The following is a 20,654-nucleotide window of genomic DNA, read 5'->3' on the forward strand; positions in this document are numbered from 1 at the left end:
TCAAACAGACCTCGGTGACACAGAAGCATGTTCAGGTGTCTTAGGGTGCTGGCATGGGTAAGTAACCTTACATCCACCAAGGAGTGGCCTCAGGACACAAAAGCAGGAAGGCTTGTTTGGGTAAGTCTTGTGAAATTGGACCAGAAGCCTAGGAGTGTGGCTATTAGAGTAAGGTTTTTTTTATCAGGAACATAGGCCATCCATTTAACTGGATGTCGTTTACCCTTAATATGAGAGTCTAACATTTGAGCTACCTCAAACTCATCCTGGCTATCGACACCAACTGGAGAAGGAGAGGAATGTCCAGAGAAGTGATAAGGTTTAAGCAAGGCTGTTTGGAATACAGGATGTATGTGCCAAGCGCAGGGAAGCTTTGGTTGAAAGGATATATGACATAATTGTACAATAGTGAAGGATCCCAAAGACCACTGACCAAGTTTTTTTACTGGCACAGGACAGTTTGAGATTAACTGGAGAACTGTGGATAACCATATACGATCAGCAATCTTGAATTCTGGATTCTTATTTCACGTGTGATCTGCATATATATGACATAATTGGACAATAGTGAAGGATCCCAAAGACCACTGACCAAGTTTTTTTACTGGCACAGGACAGTCTGAGATTAACTGGAGAACTGTGGATAACCATATACGATCAGCAATCTTGAATTCTGGATTCTTATTATACGTGTGATCTGCATATGCTTTGTTGAGCTTTAGCCATGCTTTAAATTAAGTCAGTCTTCAACTGCTACAACCAGAACTTCTGAGAAAGAGGGGGAGAGTATGACACACACAGGGAGCATATGGAAGGCAGAACAGAGCAAGAGACAGGGAAACCTATCAGGACCACTCTAAAATGTACTACATACAGTGACACAGTGCTGGTGCCCCGTTCGCATTTTGTATAAAGTGTGAGCAGGTGAACAATGTTGAAAGTTTCAGTCTGGGTCTCAGGTGTGAACAGTACAGGGCTTTAGGATGTGAACAATAGAGGTGTCACAAGTGTGAACAATGCAGGGGGGTCACAGGTGTGAACAATACAGGGGATTAGTCTGAATTTGAGGTTTAAACAATACAGGGGCCAGTTAACCTCTGTAGTGATACCATTTAAAGCTTACACATGGTAAGCAAACACAGCAGGTAGGTGGGGGGGCACACAAGGGGGGTCAGTTGGACAGCCCTGAAATAGATAAAAAGGGTAAATGCTCCTTCCATTTGTCTTCTGAGATCTTAGATCCTGAAAGTATCTCTAGGATTGTTACTATTAGGCAAACCATTACTAGTACCTTTTTCCAAAAAAGGAAAGTGTACACAGTCACATGAGAACCTAGAAATCCACTGCACAATGACAATGGCTATATATTTAAGAGAAGACACAAAATCACTGTAGTATTTTACCTACTGTATTATTCTAATTTGCTATTTGTTATATATATTTCTATTGCAGCCTTTTTTTTATTCACCAAACTTAAACGGTCCAATCCAACTTTAGCTATATTAGGGTATGTTTTTTTTGTCTTTATGCAATTTCCTTTTGATATTTTAAGACATTAATATCTGTACAGATATTTGGTATCCTGAAGGCACCTTTTAAGGAAAAGGGTACTGAGGGTCCTTTGCTAAGACTAGAGGAGCTTTCAGACCAAAAGAATTCCCCCTACCAATATATGTTTCGGCTCTGTTATCGGGTACTTCGCCACTCACAAGAGGATTATAGAAAAAACCAGGTATGAAAGTCTTGTTTACCTTTGTTTTCTGAAACAGGTCTGTTGTGGGTGGTGGTGCCTTGCCTTGCAAAAATTGATCTGTTTACTTTCCTGTTTTGATACATTAGGAACACATAGCCAAACAATTTGGAGTAATGCAGTCACAAATTGGTTATGACATTCTAGCAGAGGATACCATTACAGCTCTACTGCACAATAACCGAAAACTCTTGGAAAAGCATATTACCAAAACAGAAGTGGAGACCTTTGTAAACTTGGTCAGAAAAAACCGTGAGCCCCGGTTAGTATAACATTTTATTGTTATGGCAATGAAACAAGTACTAAAGTACTCAAGTAACAAAGTAGTAGGCTAGAAGTGCTACATATACTCTGTACTTCTGTCCAGTGGCAGAACTACCGGGGGAGCAGGGGGTGGGAGCGGGCCAGGGCCCGCACCCCCTCAGGGCCCCCTGGCAGTTCGCACGCCGCTTTGCGCCGGCCAGTTCCGGGTGTACGGAGGGGGCGGGGGGCCCGGCTGCGCGTCATGCGCCAGGGCCCGCCCCCCTCTAGTTACGTTTCTGCTTCTGTCAAGACCAGTGCCTCTTAAGATGCCTGCAGTACAATCTTCTGATGTGCAGAACATGCTCTAGGCTGATATGATTGCCACCTCACCCCTTTAAAGTGATACTGACACTAAAAAACTACTTTTCAAAATATGAATGTACATTAAAATTTACCTATAGGTCATGTTGATAGTTTTTTGCAGAGAGGTTTGTTTTTGTCAGCAAATGTTAGTTGAAGTTTCTAAACATGACTGCTTTTTTTTTGCTGTATATGCATGTTCCAGACTGGACTGATTTATGTGCAGCCATGCAGCATGCATCTACATTAAGCATGCATCTATATTACATTAACTAGTAACCCTACTCAAAAAACCAGCACCATGGGTCTTGCAGTGAAAAAACTTGTATTGTTAAATGGTATGTATACATACCATGTAACAATACAAGTTTTTTCACTGCAAGACCCTTGGTGCTGTTTTTTTGTTCTTTTTGTATTTGTACTTTACTCCGGGCACAGGGGCAGCTACAAGCTAGCTTGTTTTGAAGATGGGTGCTTTCCTGTTTTACATATATATATATATATATATATATATATATATATATATATATATATATATATATATATATATATAAATATATAATACAAATGGAGCGCACACCATGAGCCCAAAACCTGGGTGCTTGAACCAAAATGAGGATATATAGGCAAAAACTACAGCACTCCAAGGATTTAAAACAAAGTTCCAGATAGGAGCTGAAATGTTGGATTCTAATAAACCTGCTCTTTCTTCACCTTTGTTTAAAATCCTTGGAGTGAAATCATGTAATTGTGAAAATCTCCCTTGTCATCAGGGATCCGTTACCCTATTCCTAATAAATAGTAACATTTTAATTTAGGTTCAAAAATGACACTCATAGTTCATCTTTTTAGACTAAATGAAACCTAACTGCTAGCTAATCAATAGGAAGGAAAAAACCTCACCTGAAGCCTTACTTATTTATGTCAGAGGGTAAAAAAGTACTTCTTGACTCCAAGATGGCAGTTGAATAGTCCCTGAATTAACTATGTGCTAAAGTTTAATTTTAGTAGTCCTGTATTTTCAGAATTTCAGCATTTTCTAATTGAATACATTACATATAGAAAACTCTGATCTACTCTATCCTCGATTGCTCTTGTCAGTTTTTCTAGCAGGTGTTTAATTTGTATGTTTATTGTTTATTGCCTTCTGATATGTCAAGTTGCAGAAATAGTAACATAGTAGCATAGTAAGTTAGGTTGAAAAAAGACACATATCCATCAAGTTCAACCTTTTAGGTCTATATATAACCTACCTAACTGCTAATTGATCCAGAGGAAGGTAAAAAGACCCCCATCTGAAGCCTCTCCAATTTGCCTCAGAGGAGGGGAATCCTTTCTGACTCCAAGATGCACTCTTCCCTAGATTAACTTGTACTGTGAGCTATCTTCCATAGCCCTGTATTCCCTCACTTGCTAAAAAGCCATCCAAATAGTAACAAATAGTTCTGAGAGTAAAACCCTTTTGGACAATATATATCATTTTTATATGCATAAAAAGAATTTTATGCTAGTTACAATATTTAACTTCACTGGGAATATTTAATTTGAAATATATAACTTTATTAGGCCTCTCTTAGGTGACCAAATTCTTCATCTTACAGATTTTTGGATTACCTTTCTGACCTTTGTGTTTCAAATCACATTGCAATCCCAGTAACTCAGGAGCTCATCTGCAAATGTGTCCTGGACCCCCAAAACAGTGATATTCTTATCAAGACAGAGTAAGTGGTTAACAACATGTTTGTGCTCTAATATGCCAGTATGATTTTTGTAGAGTTTATTAAATGTGCAAGCAATTATATGAGTAGAAGTTACTCCATGCCACTACAAAATAATTTTAGGGTCCCAAAGCATTAAGAGTAAGAGTACCTCTTGGGCCCATAGCACTTTTGGTCTGTTTATTTTAATTTACACTCATGTGCACAACAGTGAGATATGAAGTAGATCCAGTAAAATGTTTTTACATGTGTTAAGCCTTTTTTTTTCAACTGACCCTGTTCAGCAGCTTTTTACACGGAATATATGGATTTATGGAATTAATATTTTTGCACGCGGGTAGCTGATTCAAACTATTATAAAAATATATTAAATACAGTTATAGGATATGTTATGTGGAAGCCCATTATCCAGAAAGTTACAAATTAGGCCATCTACCATATACTCCATTTTAATCAAATAATTCAAATGTTTAAAGGGGAACTATCATGAAAATGAACATTTTATATAAGCTTCATCGTCCTGAAATAAGAAACTTTCTAAATACAGTTACATTTTCTGCATTGTTTCTGAAATTATCAAGTTTATTTTCACTATCCCTGTCTCAGCATCTGTTTCTCTTCATTCTGTCTTCTTGCAGCAGTTGGGTGTCAGATATACATTGACAGTTAGATCCAATATATTTTATAGGGGTGCTTCCTTTCCAAGCAGATGTATTAGAGCTCACTCAAATAACTGATTCCAGTACACAATTTAACAAATCCTGCATGAAGAGAGACATTATGTCTGGTGATTTTAATAGAATGAGATCCAATATATCTTCTAGGCAAAAGCAGCCCATATAAGATATATTGGATCTCACTGTCAATGATTATCTGACATTCAATTCTTGCAGGAAGACAGAATGAAGAGAAACAAATGCTGAGAGAGGGATAGTGAAGAAAAACTTGATTATTTCAGAAACCGTACAGAATTTTGATTATATTTTGAAAACTTCTTATTTAAGTATGCTAAAGCTTATATTAAATTCAAATTTTCAAGATAGTTCCCCTTTAAATATGATACCCTTTTCCTCTTTAATAATAAATCAGCACCTTGTATTTGATGCCAAGTAAGATATAATTAATCCGTATTAGAGGCAAAACATTCCTTTTAGGTTAAATTAATATTTAAATAATTTTTAGTAGACATAAGGTATGGTGATCCAAATTATGGAAATATTCCTTATCTGGAAAACCCCAGACCACAACCCCAGGTCCCCAATAAGTTATAAGAATGGAGGGTGCTCCACACGCAATATATTAAAATAGAACAGTAGCGTGTTATTGGGCATGCTAATTACAAAATTATGTCAACTGTATATAAACTGTATATAAACTGTATGTAAACTGTTTTGAAATCTGTCCATCAGGGCTGCTGCCTCAGGGCCCCCTCCCCTCTGGCCCCGCTACATTGCGGTGCATCGAGCGTGTGCGCATGTGCACATACGCACGCACCCACATGCTCACTTTGTTTTTGTCAGCAGGATGAAGTGCAGGGTGCGGATCTGGGCCCACTGGGTCAAGAGACGGAGGTCCACTGGGTTTTTTCCTGGTGCCCCTCCGGTCCAGTCTGACCCTGGCACCATGATGCCAATAACATGCTCTTTATATTTCTCAGGAGATTTACAAAGTCCTTCTCTATGCAGGGCCAGAACTATGGCCAGGCAGAAGAGGCATGTGCTTAGGGTGCAACAGTAGAGGGGGGACACTAGCCCATGCCACTTCTGCCTATCCCCAAATTTTGCTTCTTAATTCCATTAATTGATTATCTGAAGTGTTTGAGTACGCGCCATGGAAGCGTGAAATGTGTCACGTGAATTTGTGGTACATAAAATTGCAACATTATCCCTATGGATAAACCAGCTCAACAATTGTTGAGAGAGGGGTAAGAGAATGTTAACTAACTGTGCAACCAATTGATTGAATATTGTGGTAAACTGTGCTGTTAAGAATATGTAACCGTGTTAGAATTTAGATTGGCGAATCCTCTCTTGCCCTGCAATACATATAAGAAAATGGCACGTCCTTTAAATAATGATGTGAAGTTTGAGTCAGGCAAGTTAATATATGTGCAACTGAATTTTCTCTCTGGAACTGAACTGAATGAGCACACTATATGCTTAATAAAAAGTTACCTCCATTCTCTTATATGGAATAACCGATATGGCGGAGTTTCACAATTGTGCTAGCACCCTCCTGACTTTTTATGCATACTATTGAACTATAACACACCCTCTCTCAATGCCTGCTTAGCTGAAACTTAAAGGAGAACTTAACTCCCCCTACAGCTTTATGCCCCCATTCGCCCATTCGCTTTCTCCACTGGCCCTTCTCCCTGCTTCCTCCCCGCATAGTGTTCAAAAAAAAAAATACATGCCTCATCCAGAAACAATGACTGTGCAGCGGAGCTCAGGGGCGCTATGTTTGGATGTTTCTGTACCTGCATGATGTGAGCGCTGCTGGTGCATGCGCAGTTTAAGTCTGAGAGCTCCGAATATTACAGAAAAGACAGAAGAAGATACAGAAGCATCTAAACATGGCGCCCCTCAGTTCCTCTGCTCTAATCTGCAAATTTAGGTTAGTGGTTGTGGATGGTGCACGTATTCTTTTTGAACACTATGCGGGGAGAAAACAGGGAGGGGGGCAGTGGAGAAGGTGAATGGGGGATTTTATCTGTAGGGGGTTAGTTCTCCTTTAACACTACATACAGGCATAGATGAAAACTCCTTTTATGCACACTGTTGAACTATAAAGGAATTCAAATGGTATAAAACCAGTTTAATAGTGATATGATTATTGTTTAACATCTCTTTACAAATTGTGACCCTTTAGCTATTTTGGACCAATAAATGTCTCTAATTAGACTTAACTGTACAAATAATCTGGAGATGCTGAAAACTGTTGTTCAATAAAATTATTTAGGTTGTGAGTTAAAAATTGACTAACATCACTGGTGAAACTATCTTTTTCTAATCCTTTTTAAGGATTATACAGTATTAAGGTTACATAAGAAATAGATGTTTTTTAAAATATAGCAATATACATTTCCCATTAATCAGTATTTAAGTAATATTTTCAAGGAACAGAATGATAGCAATGTTTTTATGGATGTACTGTAGATCATAATGAGACATCATCACTAAAAGTAGATCGCTCATTAGTAAAGTATGGGCACTCTTGCTGTAAGTTGTATATACAGAATTTACAAGCTGGTACTAGCATGAAATGTATGTTTACAAATACCAGAAACCTGACTGGTAAAATGGGAGAGCTGGAGGTGCTGGCACTGGAGGAGAAATATGATGTAATTGGCATTACTCAAACATGGCTGTAGGCTTTACTTTGTTTCTGAAGTACAGGAGCAATAGAAAAGGAGGAGGGGTATGTGAATTTGTTAATCATATTGTAAAGAGTCCAGCAAATTAATTGTAGGCGTATGCTATAGACCCCCTAATGCAGGGGTCCCAAACCTTTTTTACCCATGAGCCACAATCAAATGTAAATTGAGTTGAGGAGAAACACAAGCATGAAAAAATCCTTTGGGGTGCCACATAAGGGCTGTAATTGTTTATTTGGTAGCTCCTATGTGGACTGGCAGCTTATAGGAGGCTCTACTTGGCACTATACTTAGTTTTTATGCAATTAAAACTTGCTTCAAAGACTGGAATTCAAAAATAAGCAGGTCACTGAGAGCAACATTCAAGGGGTTGGAGAGCTACACGAGCTACTGGTTGGGGATCATTGCCCTAATGTAAATGAGGAGGAGGTGGAGGCTAAGCTCCTGATGCAAATAGAAAAGGCTGCTTGTTTGGGGAAAGTAATAATAATGGGGAATTTAATTACCCAGATATTGACTGGAGCAACAGTACTGCCAGAACAGATGGAAGCAGGTTTATATACTTGTTGCATGACAATTTTACAGCACAGGATGTTGAGGGGCCAACCAGAAATCATGCTATACTGGATATAGTGATCTCTAACCCAGAATGTATAACAAATGTGCATGTAGTTTAATTCCTAAGGAATAGTCCAATAATGTGATCTAATGTAATGTTTGTTGCAAAAAGCTAATATACACTTGGGTAACAATTACTTGTCAGAATGTCAGAAAAGCAAGTTTTAACTCCTTAAGGACAGTACCTACATAGCATAGATTGAGGCAGTATTTTACAGAACAGAAATAGGTGTTATTTAAAAATATATTAAATCATTAAAGTTCTCAATGTATACCTTTAAAGGGGAAGTAAAACCTAACTAAAGAAGTAGAATAGACATGTTGTACATTATGTTTTGAGTTTCTGTACCAGCCAACAGCAAACACAGCCCTTTAGCAGTAAAGACTCGTGTTTCCAAAGATGCTCAGTAGCCCCCATCTTCTTCTCTGCTGATTCACTGCACATGATCTGGGCTGCTGTCAGTTACTGAGTTTAGAGACCGACTCACAATATACTGTATAATATACTGTATTGTTTAAAAACACACAATTTTTTGTCCATCTGTGATGTATTTTATCTATTTCATGTGCCACACAATGTCATTGTATCATTAGTATTTGAAAGACATTTCAATCTAGTAGATACTTTTTGTCCAAATGAAAGTTGCATAAATGCTAAGATTTTGTTTTGTAAATAAAATCTTTATTAGAACAGAGTACTGATTGGTTTAAAATAGCTTCCATCTTCTGGATGATCAATTATTTTATCTCTTTTCTTTCATACCCATTCTTTCATACTCATTGCAGCTGATTTCTCTTGGTTCCTTTGTACCAAAAGGCAGACCAATATTCCACTTTAAGAATCAGATCAACACAACTGGAACTTTAATCACATTTGGATTCAGCACTGGAGTAAATTTATCAACACTGGGCATATTTGCTCGTGGCTCGTGGGTAGAAACCCACAGTAACCAATCAGTGATTGCCTTTTTTCAGCCAGCTGCAGGCAAAACAATGAATGCTACAATTTGATTGGTTGCCATGGGTTACTGCCCATGAGCAATTTTGCCCAGTCTTGATAAATGATCCCCAGTGACCATGACCCAATCACTACAGGTTACTGTTTTGTCTCCAGTACCTGAATGCATTTTGTGCGACCTTTTCACTACTTCACCAGACATTATTCCTTATCCTATCATTCCTTTTTTGCCCTCTCTAACAACCCAATGCCTGAAGCATGAATTCCAAAGTGTCTCTCTATTCCTATTAGATCATAGCAGCTATATTCCTTGTGGCAGCCATTACCTAAAAGTAATTTACCCAGTTTCCTAAGCAACATGCTAAAATAATTATTGTGTCTTGCTCTCCGGCTCTACGATTCTTACAGCTACCATGGTAAAAGCCTCACTTAATTTTCTGATACTAAAGGAGATATATACATTCTCAGATAAGTACATGCTTATGTAAATGCATCAAAAAGCCTTTATCGCTTATTAACTAAAACTCAACATTTTCTCACTTTATTATAAAAAAACAAATTTGACCAAACTCCCAAACCCGAATCCCTTTAATTTATCAATAAAAATTTCCTGAGAAAATTGCTACCACATGGTTTGGTGCTCTTCCCTGGGGCAATGTTTATGACTTAAGAAAACCCATAAACAGTAAATTTTCCCCTCTAGGCCATGTGTGATTATTTTTGCATGAGTAGCCAAAAAGAAATTAAGAGGGAACAACACAGTACATAAACAAATTGATGGTACATATGTTATTATGAATTAATCTATGGTGATATTACATATTATAAATACACAATTAATAATAATCACACACGGCATAGAAGGAACATTGTCAGTTTAATAATTTTTGGAGAGATAGACATAATATAATGTAGTATACATTTTATATTATATTTATAAAGCAAACATCCCTGATTGCTGGTAAATAATGTTAACAAGCTGCTTCAGAATAATTTACAAGATCATTGTAACAGTTACTAATTAATACTTGGGCATTCTGTTCTAAATATATAGATATTATTGAAAGTCATAAAGCAGGACTACAGAGACATAAATGTGCTATCACAGCTGGGTGCATAACATGAATATAACAGGATTAGTTAGTGAATGACAGTTCATTTAAGAGACTGATGTGGTTGGAAGGTTATTGCTAGGGTCAAATTGTTAGTAAAATAAATGTATTCATTTTATCAATTTATATGTAAGACACTACATTTATCAGTGTCTTATTTTCCAGAAAGAAAATAAGTTGGTGGAGGGCACTCCCAATATTCACAATAGAAAAAATACTTTTTTAAGGTATATGAGGTGCAAATAACCCCAGGTAATCCCACAGTCAGTTACCCAAATCAGTATATAGAAATGGAGAGGGGTTGCACACTCAATGAGGGAAATAACACTTAGTAGATAAAGGTGGTATTAAATTTTTTTTTTTTACATCAGACAAGCTGGTATATCAAATACAACAGTATTAGCAAAAATATATACATATCACCAAGTAACAAGATCAAGGCAAAAAGAGACAAACTACAGGGAGCAGATATACTTGCCAAAAATGAGAACGCCCCAACGTTCAGCACTATAGCCTTTGTCAAGGGGAATTCCCCTTGACAAAGGCTATAGTGCTGAAACATTGCCTTGATCTTGTTACTTGGTGGTATGTATTTATTTTTGCTAATACTGTTGTATTTGATATACCAGCTTGTCTGATGTAAAAAAATTTTTTTTTGCTATTTACTATAAAATAAGTTTTTTTTTAATACCACCTTTGTCTACTAAGTGTTATTTCCCTCATTGAGTGTGCAACCCCTCTCTATTTCTATATCTTATTTTCCAGAACATTGAGACAAATAGCATACAGAAAGGCTTTAGCATTTAGTATTAATTTGTAATATTGCAGTTGGGCATTAATGTAGGCAAAACCTTTCAGAGTGACTGTGATCTCAAGCTACATATCTGTGGGGGTAAGTAAAGTATTTTGGTGTTAGCATCCTTTTAACTAATATACCTTTTTCAGATTAAGACCGCTAAAAGAGATGTCTCCTGAGTACATGAGTCTTGAATACTGTGATGAAGAAGTATGGCTTACCTGGACAGATAAAAACAATGACTCTCATGAAAAAAGCATTCGACAGTTGTCCCAAGAAGCACGGGCTGGTAACGCACATGATGAGAATGTTTTAACATATTACAGGTATTCATCTGCTATATGCGTGATATTAAGGCTAATGCCAACGGGACATATATGCTGCCACTCTTTTTAACCAGAGATGAGCCCAATACTGCCTGTCTTTAGTTATAATGGAAACTAACTGGTAATATGGTTTTCAGACCAAAAATGGTCAAATGTTAATTTATTTTGTTGAATTTTTGTTTAAAGCCAATGTCATTAGGGATCATATACAGAATACAGAGGTGGTGCTTGAAAGTCTGTAAATCCTTTTAAATTGTCAATATTTCTGCATAAATATGATCCAACAAGTGATCTGTTTTTCAACGAGCCCTTAATTTGATAATGAGAACACAATTAAACAACTAATTTAAAAAATTATAATAATTTATAATTGTTCATTTATTTATTGAGGAAAATTAAAAAGTTTTGTACACATGTGTAATCAAAACTATTTGAATCTACCTCCAGTATTCTATGATAAAAGGATGGGTCTGGGAGTGAGCTCTGTCCAAGTGAGGGTAAGCTTGTGCAGTTTTGAGAGAGTTAAGAAAAAAAAACTGTGAGTAAACAATGGATTAAGTTGCTCTAATAGTGGCTGAGGAATTGTTGAAAACAGCTTCTGAGGTATTCAGGCTGTTCGTAAACACGCTTGTTTTGATGTCAAAGGAATAGATTTTTCTATATTTTGTCAACTGAAAAATTAAGATTGTGATTGAACCACAGGCAAATAATGATTTGATGTTATACTGGGTGTTGCTATTCTTCCAGCAGATACATTTACCCACCTCCACCCTTTGCCAGAGAGTTGCCATGTTCCTTGACTACCCTTTTGATAGTTTGTGCCCACACAGAAATTACTTTGGTCTGTTATTCCTCTTATGCTGCAGTGTCCAATAGTATTATTATAAAGCACAAAACATAACAATTTTCTTATTCAAACTGAAACATTTTACATGCATATGGTTACTACTGCATGTTGTTTGGAAACAATAGGAGGTGGTCAGATCTGGCATCCTTCCTGCTTACTCCAAGTGTTATATTTCCAGGATTTCCCACTCTGTATAATAGTTTTGCCAAACCGTTCAGACTGTTGGTTGTATATATAAGCTTAGAAAAACCAATTTGCGATGGTTCAACATTTTTAATTCTAACTCCATGCAATAAGAACACAGGTGGCTGAGCTGGTGAACAACTAATGAGCAATAGATTACCAACAGTATTATATATCCTGAAACAGAAAAATGAAATTAAAGGTTTAAAGGTTTCTGCCAATTAAAGAAACATGTATGTGTCTCACTCATCAACATTTCCATATAATAAGAATGCAAAACAGTAAAAACACACCCATTAATGAACATTTCTAGTATTCCCCCTTCACAGGGCCCTTTCCCCTCACTATCAACAGAGCTTCCACTCTGTAAAAGCCATTGATCTTTAAAGGTAGAGTTGTCTCATGGATTTTATAGTTTAGCAAGGGTATGTGCACTCAAAGCTGATCTGGTTCAAGGGGGAGCCAAAGGCAGCATGTGACGCAGACAAATGATGGTTCACAACTCCACAACTCCATTGCGCAACTCATTTATAGAGCAGATACTGGGGGTCCATAGGTTTTTACACAGAAGGAGCCTTGTGGTTAGGGAACAGAGAGAGAGAGAGGTGTGCTGTGTTAGGACTAACAACTAAAAAAGGAAGATGGGGGCAGTCATTTTCATTTAAATATTAATTGAGAGAACCTGACACTTGCCTGTCCAAACTCCAATTTGTTACACCTCTTTAATCCTCATTCCTTTGCATAAATCACTTTTTTTATGTATGTATTCTGTGTTTAACTTTGCACACTTTCCAGGTATCAGCTGAAGCTTATTGCCAGAATGTGTTTAGATCGTCAGTACCTTGCTATTCGAGAGATTTCCAAGCAGTTGAGTGTGGATCTTATCTTCCTCTGCATGGCAGATGAGATGTTGCCTTATGAAATTAGAGCCTCCTTCTGTCATCTCATGCTCCATGTCCATGTTGACAGAGACCCCCAAGAGTTAGTCACTCCTGTGAAGTTTGCACGTCTTTGGACAGAGATTCCTACGGCCATCACAATCAAAGAGTGAGTAAATCATAGAATATTCTGAAACTTTTATTAGGTACAAGGAGGCTAATAAAGCACGCAAGAGTAAAGGTGGGCATACACAACCTGGTTCTCATGTCCATCAGTCAAGCATGTTCTGAAACGCCCCTCGTCTGAAGAAATTTTTACACCTGATATTATAGCTGATTATTGGCTAGATGTAGGTCTGACAGACATATTGGTGGGTCCCATATAAGAGCCAATAAGCTACCAAGTTAATCCCTTTCGTAATATGTTGTATTGCCTCCAGTCAGATAATTTTTCGTGAGATATTTTTGATTAAAATGTTATCACCTAGTTTTAGGGATGCACCAAATCCAGGATTCGGTTCGGGATTCGCCCAGGATTCTGCCTTTTTTTAGCAGGATTCAGATTCGGCCGACTCCTTCTGCCTGGCCGAATCGAATTTGAATCCTAATTTGCATATGCAAATTAGGGGCAGGGAGGGAAATTGCGTGACTTTTTGACACAAAACAAGGAAGTAAAAAATGTTTTTGCCTTCCCACTCCTAAATCCCTACCTAATTTATCAAGCTATAACCAACATAACACAGATTGTTGTTAGTTCATACATATTTTGTATCAATTATTTTAAACTTGCATTAAGTTACATGTTGTTGTCTGGAAAACAGTCAGTTTTAGTTTAGATAGTATAACAGAGTTAAAATTGCAAAATACAAGAAATATTTGCATGATTTAAAGGAAAAGTAAACCCTCAGAATTTGTTTTTCCTTTGCCGAACTTTTTCACAGTTCCTCCACTGGATCATCAAATCAAAATACAATTATAGATCATCGCCACAGGCTATGGAAAAAACAAACAACAGAACCTAGTGCAATTTTATTGTTAATATTCAGTGCAGTCACCAAAGTGTTACAACACCAATCTGTGTGTCTTGAACCATAGAAAATCTATGCACAGTTTTTTCGTGTGTGTTTTAAAGTGCTATAATGATTTCTACAAGGTGCTATCTCCAAAATAAAATTATAATCAAGTCAAACAAAATGCTTTTAGTGCTTAATTAAAATAAGGTGCAATGGTGTTTTCTTCAATCAGTAAAAATTAGCATCGGCTTCTCCACTCTCTGGTGGGATTGGCAATTTACAAGATTCCTGATTTCAAATCAGCATATCATAACCGGAAGTAATGTCACACTTGACGTGTTTCGCTGAGGGTCCTCTGAAGAAGCATTACGTTCTGTTATTTGTTTTTTTCCATCTCCTGTGGTGCTGATCTATAATTGTTTCTTGATTACTTTAGATAGTGTTAAGGTGGCCATACACGGGCAGATTAAAGATGCCGATATCGGTCCTTTAGACCGATTCGGCAGCTTATCTGCCCATGTGTGGGGGCTCCCGACGGGTCCTACTGATCGATATCAGGCCAAAAATCGGGCAGATATCGATTGGTCAAGGTTGATTTTTTTGTACGATCCAGGTTCACATCGGCTAGTTGATGCGGTCCTGCGACCCGTCAGAGCCCATTCATAGTATTGTAATCCGATCGTTAGGCCCCAGGGCTGAACGTTCGGATTCATCCGATATCGCCCACCCGTTAGTGGGAATATCGGGTCAAGATCCGCGCGTTTGTTGACCTTGCCAAACGAGTGGATCTTATAGTGTATGGCCATGTTTACTCTTGAAATGCTAACAAGCTATCTTTTTTTCCTTTGAGGTTTAAACAAAAACTGGAGTTTGCACAATAGGCACTGTATTTTTTCTGACTTTACCAGGACCTTTTCACAAACACTGCAATTTGCCACAATGCTCTGTGGTATTCACAGCTCAACGTTCAGGACATCATATCTACTCTTTCCAACATGCCAGTCCACATAGGGAGTTAGACTTTCAAATCTATTCACCAATTGTGTCACAGCTCCCCACCCAGGGCCCACCTTCAAACACAGAAGCTCTTTATCAGTGGGGCTCATTAAAGGAAAACTATTCCCCTGAACAATGTACATATTACATGAAACAGCTCATACATAAAACTCTCCTTCACGTAAGCAAACCATTTGCATAATAATAAACTTTTTAAGTAGCATGTGCCATTGGGTAATCCTAGACAGAAAATTGCCATTTTAAAATGGCCGCCCCCTGGGATCCTACAATTCATGGTGCACACAAACAAACCATACATGATGGTATAACAATCAGGGCCGCTATCAGAAATCACAGGGCCCCATACGTCAAAATTTCCTGAGCCCCCTGGGCTGCACCCACCGCAAGCCCCACCTAAAGTCCGCCCTCCCCACCCCACAGGCCCCCCCGCCACACAGTAAAAAAACAAACTTTGGTTTCTAGGGTTCCTACATTTTAATAAAAAATAAAACAAATATTGGTGGTCAGGGTCCCTATTAGAGTTGCACCTTTTCTGGAAAAAAATACCAGCCTTCCTATATATTTATCATTTTTTCCTATTAAAAACATTGAAATCAACCATATTTTTACTGGCCAGGCCGGTAAAATACCGGCTAGGTGGCAACCATAGTCCCCTAAAAAAAAAAATCTGTGGTCAGGGCCCTGCATAAAAAAACATTTGTGGTCAGGGCCCCCCATAAAAAAAAACATTTGAGGTCAGGGCCCCCAATAAAAAAAACATTTGTAGTTAGGGGCCCCCATTAAAAAATATTGGTGGCTAGGACCCCACATGGTAAAAAAAATAAATAAAAAAAATTGGTGGCCAGGACCCCTCCACATTATAAGAACATTGGTGGCCAGGGCCCCCCTTAAACGTCCATGTAAAAAAAACTTGCCCCTCCAGAAGTTTAAAAAAAAAATTGGTGCCCAGGGCCCCACCACACAACAGGGACCACAAAGGGTTACATTTAGGGGGGCCCTGCCATGTTGTACTTACTTCATTAGTGTGGCCCACCTGCTGTCAGTGAGCTGCCAACTATAGAAGGGAGGAGGGGAGCACAAGTGGCTGCATCTTCTTTCAGTGAAAGCATTTTCTTCCATTATTGGTCACAGAATTTCAAGTCCTTGTAAAGCTGCAGCTTTATTGGATGAGCTGAAGGGGAAGTTCAAACTTCAGCTATACAAATCCTTGAGCAGCTCAACCTGGACTTAAACACTTTGACCAATAAGGGAAAGTAATGGACAGAAGATACCTCCCCCTGTGCTCCCGCCCTGTCTTCCCGAAGTCATCAGCTCTTAGAAAGCTAATCGAGTAAGTGCAGAGCGGCTGGGCCCCTACAACTCTCCCCCCTGATGGCAGCCCTGATAACAATAACAGACAAATTTATATTTTTTGCTTCCACACTTTTTCCTGTTACAGTTAGAGCTGCAGTATTTCTGGTCAGGGGACCTCTGAGGCAGCAAAGAGAATATTATAAAATGGGGGCTCAAGGGAAAAGAAGTAAATGGGCAATATTTTATATTTCAGATTGGTAAGATTCTTTAATATGCCATTTAACATGGTATAAATTGTATACTTGTCAGTTTGGGTTATAGTTTTCCTTTAATCAACACTGGGCAAATTTGCCCATGGGCAGTTACCCATTACAACCAATCAGTATCTGGCTTTTTTTAAGTCAGCTGTAGTAAGAACAGTAAATGCAGCACTTTGATTGCAGAGGCCACTTATGTCTGAACTTGACATCCCACCAAAAATACAGAGTTGGTTTATAGACTAGAACTAGAAATCTATCTTAAATTATGACAAAAATGTGCGTGCTGTACTTCTAGACTGGTGATTGTTTTTTACATTTAGAAGTGTATTTTGATTCACTGTTTCATTAAATACACAGCTATGATTCCAGTGACTCAAGAGACGATAAAAAAAACAAATTCACTAGCACAATGGAGTTTGTAGAAGATTACTTGAACAATGTAGTCAGTGAATCCATGCCTTTTTCCCATGAAGAAAAGAATAAATTAACTTTTGAGGTAAGTTTTCAATATACTCAGGATGAAGAAATTTTCCAATAAACATTTCCTGTTCTCCCTCCTGAGATGGAAAAAGCATACAGGATTGATTTCTCATCTCTGGAGGTAAGAAAATAAAACCAAAACTAAATGCACCTCGGAGTACACTCTCCCAGTATGCATCTCCTAGTTGTAGGACGTCAATAAACATTTTAATTTTATTTAATTTTGTGTTGTACTTTACTGTGTAATAGGGCTTATCTTGAACTGGGAGAAAGCTATTCATTTCAAGATGACCACTCTTTTGTCACACTTGAGAGAACTTTAAAATGATCTAAATGGGATGGTTATTACCCTTTGACTCCTTTTATATTTCTTTATATTAAAATAAATGGATATCTCCACTCTGTAATACCTGCAGATGGATTATCTTAGACCTAGCCAGGTTAATTACTACTCCCTGCAACTACCAGGAGTGCACAGATTACAAGAGACTCTTGTAAGTGCCTTTGGTGTTCTGGTGGAGGAAGGGTAAACTACACTTTACCAACCACAGACCCCATGGTCATAGTGGTGGTGGGGGCCCAGGGACAGCGGGCCTGGACCTTGGGGTCTGCTTTCTCTATAGCAATCTCTGCTCCCCAGCTGCAATCTTACCTACCTAATGCAAGAGGCCGGGGAGTGTGGGACATGATGAGGCAAGGCATGTGGACGGAGAAATGGCCTGGTAGGTGCTTGTCAGGCCCTCCAATGATTTTTTTGCAATTATATTTTGTTGTCACGCTACTGCTCTCAATAACCTAGGTGCCAGTGGTTTTTACAAAAAAATGCTCTTTATTGCCTGAATGACATACAATCTCTTTGCGGGAACTGATTGGATGGTACAAACATTAATTACACCTTTTAATAGTTACATAGTAAGTTAGGTTGAAAAAGACACACGTCCATCAACCTTTTAACTTTTTTTTTACCTAATTGCCAGTTGATCCAGAGGAAGGCAAAAAAAATCCATCCATCAGATGGTACTTTTACAGCTGTCGTGTTCACAGCACCCCAGAGGTAATATTCACATATATTCACATGCCGAGTTCCCAGCACTAGGTGATGCCCACAGTGGTCCTTTACTCCAGGAATCTCCTATTCCAGAGCCTAACTAAAGGGTGATACCGCAGGTTACTAATAACATCTTCCTAGCCTCCTCATATGAGCCTCTGGCTGATTTACTCACAACCCTGATCCTGCTTCTTAATTCTAGCGTGAACTATTGCAAATATTTCCTCAAAAAATATTTCACCTACTGAGGTATACTACCATCTCAGGTCTTTCAACACATCACCTCCTCCAGCTAGTGGGAACCAAAGAGACAGAACATGTGGTGACTTCCCTAGGGAACCCTAACACGCCTAATACTGAACTGCCAGGGAGATAATTAGACCTGATAAAAGGAAACAACTACCCTCCCAACAGAACCAGCTGTTGCAGATTTTGTAACACTTTGACCTCATCCATCGATGTTATCTTTTGTCTCAAGTTTTTAGCTGGATTAGAAAAACAATATTAATTCAGCACATCCCAAACTAAACTTAAAGTGGACCTGTCACCCAGACACAAAAAGCTGTAAAAGAAAAGTCCTTTTCAAATTAAACATGAGATACTATTTCTATTTTTTATTTAAGCGTTCATAGCTGTTGCAAGCTCATTTAACAATCTAGCTGCCAATCAAATATTGTTTGCCCCTCCTCTATGCCTTAGGCATAGAGGCGGGGCAGACAATTACTTTCAGTTTCCATTCTGCACTTCCTAGATGTCACTGCTCTCCACACATTCCTCCGTTCTCTTCACCATTTAATTGTGTAGCCATTGCATGGGGATGGACATGGGGGCAAATTCACTAACATTCGTAGTTTCGCCAGGCGCAACTTCGCCGCGCTTCGCCGCACTTCCCCAGGCGTAGTTTCGCCATCGCTTCGTAAATTCACTAAAATCCGAAGTTGCGCACAGGGGTAGCGTAAGGTTGCGAAGTTGCGCTAGCGTTGATTCGCTAAGTAAAGCAAAGTTACGCTAGCGAAGGCTAATTTGCATAGGGCGCCAAATTCAAATTTCAATGGAGGAATACGTATCAGCACTACAAATGCCTAGAAAACCTTCAATTCATCAAATAAAAATTTTATTTTGCCCTACACATGTGCCCACTGTCTAGGTAAGTTGCCATGAGTCAGGAAATGTAGGGGGGAAGGAGGGGAGCTCCAAAAAAATTTTCGATCTTTTTCAGCCTATCACCCATAATGTAGAAAACACGCCAGCGTTTTTTGGGACTTAGAAAAAATTTTGACTTTTTTTGAAACAATCCCTATCTACTCTATTGGGCTTCGCCAGGTTTGAGGTGCCGAAGGAAGTCTAGCGTAAAAGGTAGCGTTCAGTACACTGCGCGCGTTAGTGAATTTGCGCAGTTACGTCGCTAGCGAAAATTCGCCAGGCGTAAGGGTGCGAAGTAACACTAGCGAAACTACGCCAGCGTTCGTTAGTGAATTTGCGCAGTAACGAAAATGCCAAACGCTAGCGAATTAACGCTAGCGTTCGGCGCTTCGGCGCTTAGTGAATTTGCCCCATGGAGTCCCCCATTCTGGTGCACAAACAAGATTCTGAGATGATGCAAGGCTTGTCTTAATAACAGTGTCCACAAAATGGCTCCTGCCTGCTTGCTATAATTATGAATTCCCAGATTGAAGGAAACAAGATTCAAATAATTTATTTAGTATAATTAAAGGTAATTTTGCTTGACGAATGTGATAAAATAGGATTTTGAGTATTTTTATGGTGACAGGTCCCCTTTAAATCTAAATCTGCATGTGTTTTGTATAATTCCACCTGTGCAACAACGTATATGACTCTTGATAAAGAATTATATCAGAAACACATTATATTAGATCTGTGAATATTATTTAGAAAGTCTGTTTTTTTCCTGAATGTACCAATGGCATATAGCGTCATGTATAGTTATGTAATTCCTGAATAATATAGATTAACAACCCATTAACACATATGTATAGTTTTATGATCCCTGACCAGTAAAGATTAACAACCCAAGTAGCATTTAGATGGCATTTCCAAGTTGAATCCAGAAAAACAGATCACTTTTTAGTAGTCTGATGAATTCAACATGTATAAGGATGTCTTTTCTATTCCAAACTGGAAATCATTGCTAAATTTAGCTTCCTAGAATAAATACAAATATTTGCACTTAAATAAAAAAATAGACACAAATTGCACCCCCACCCCCGAAGCATGGTTTTATGCTGCCAAAGTATGAGGAGGTGAGCAGGAACCTCAACTCTGGGATGGCAGTGGATATGATCCATTTTGATAATGTCAGCAGCCTATCGGCTCCTAGCTGAGAAGTCTGGACCAAGGAGGAAGCTTAGGGGTTAAAG

General features: G+C 38.4%; 1 protein-coding gene across 4 annotated transcripts in view; it reads left to right on the top strand.

The window, feature by feature from the left end:
• The window catches only part of LOC108709441 (inositol 1,4,5-trisphosphate receptor type 3), a 187,013-nt gene that overhangs the window by 51,985 nt on the left and 114,374 nt on the right, over positions 1-20,654 (top strand). For all 4 annotated transcript variants that reach the window (XM_041583821.1, XM_018249260.2, XM_018249263.2 and 1 more), the window contains 6 exons: positions 1,571-1,732; positions 1,840-2,012; positions 3,955-4,074; positions 11,081-11,257; positions 13,083-13,334; positions 17,106-17,244. In XM_041583821.1, coding sequence (XP_041439755.1) covers positions 1,571-1,732; positions 1,840-2,012; positions 3,955-4,074; positions 11,081-11,257; positions 13,083-13,334; positions 17,106-17,244 — 1,023 coding nt within the window. The remainder of the gene's footprint in view (positions 1-1,570; positions 1,733-1,839; positions 2,013-3,954; positions 4,075-11,080; positions 11,258-13,082; positions 13,335-17,105; positions 17,245-20,654) is intronic.

Source organism: Xenopus laevis, chromosome 2S, assembly GCF_017654675.1.
Source record: "Xenopus laevis strain J_2021 chromosome 2S, Xenopus_laevis_v10.1, whole genome shotgun sequence".
In the NCBI taxonomy this organism is placed as follows: Eukaryota; Metazoa; Chordata; class Amphibia; order Anura; family Pipidae; genus Xenopus; species Xenopus laevis.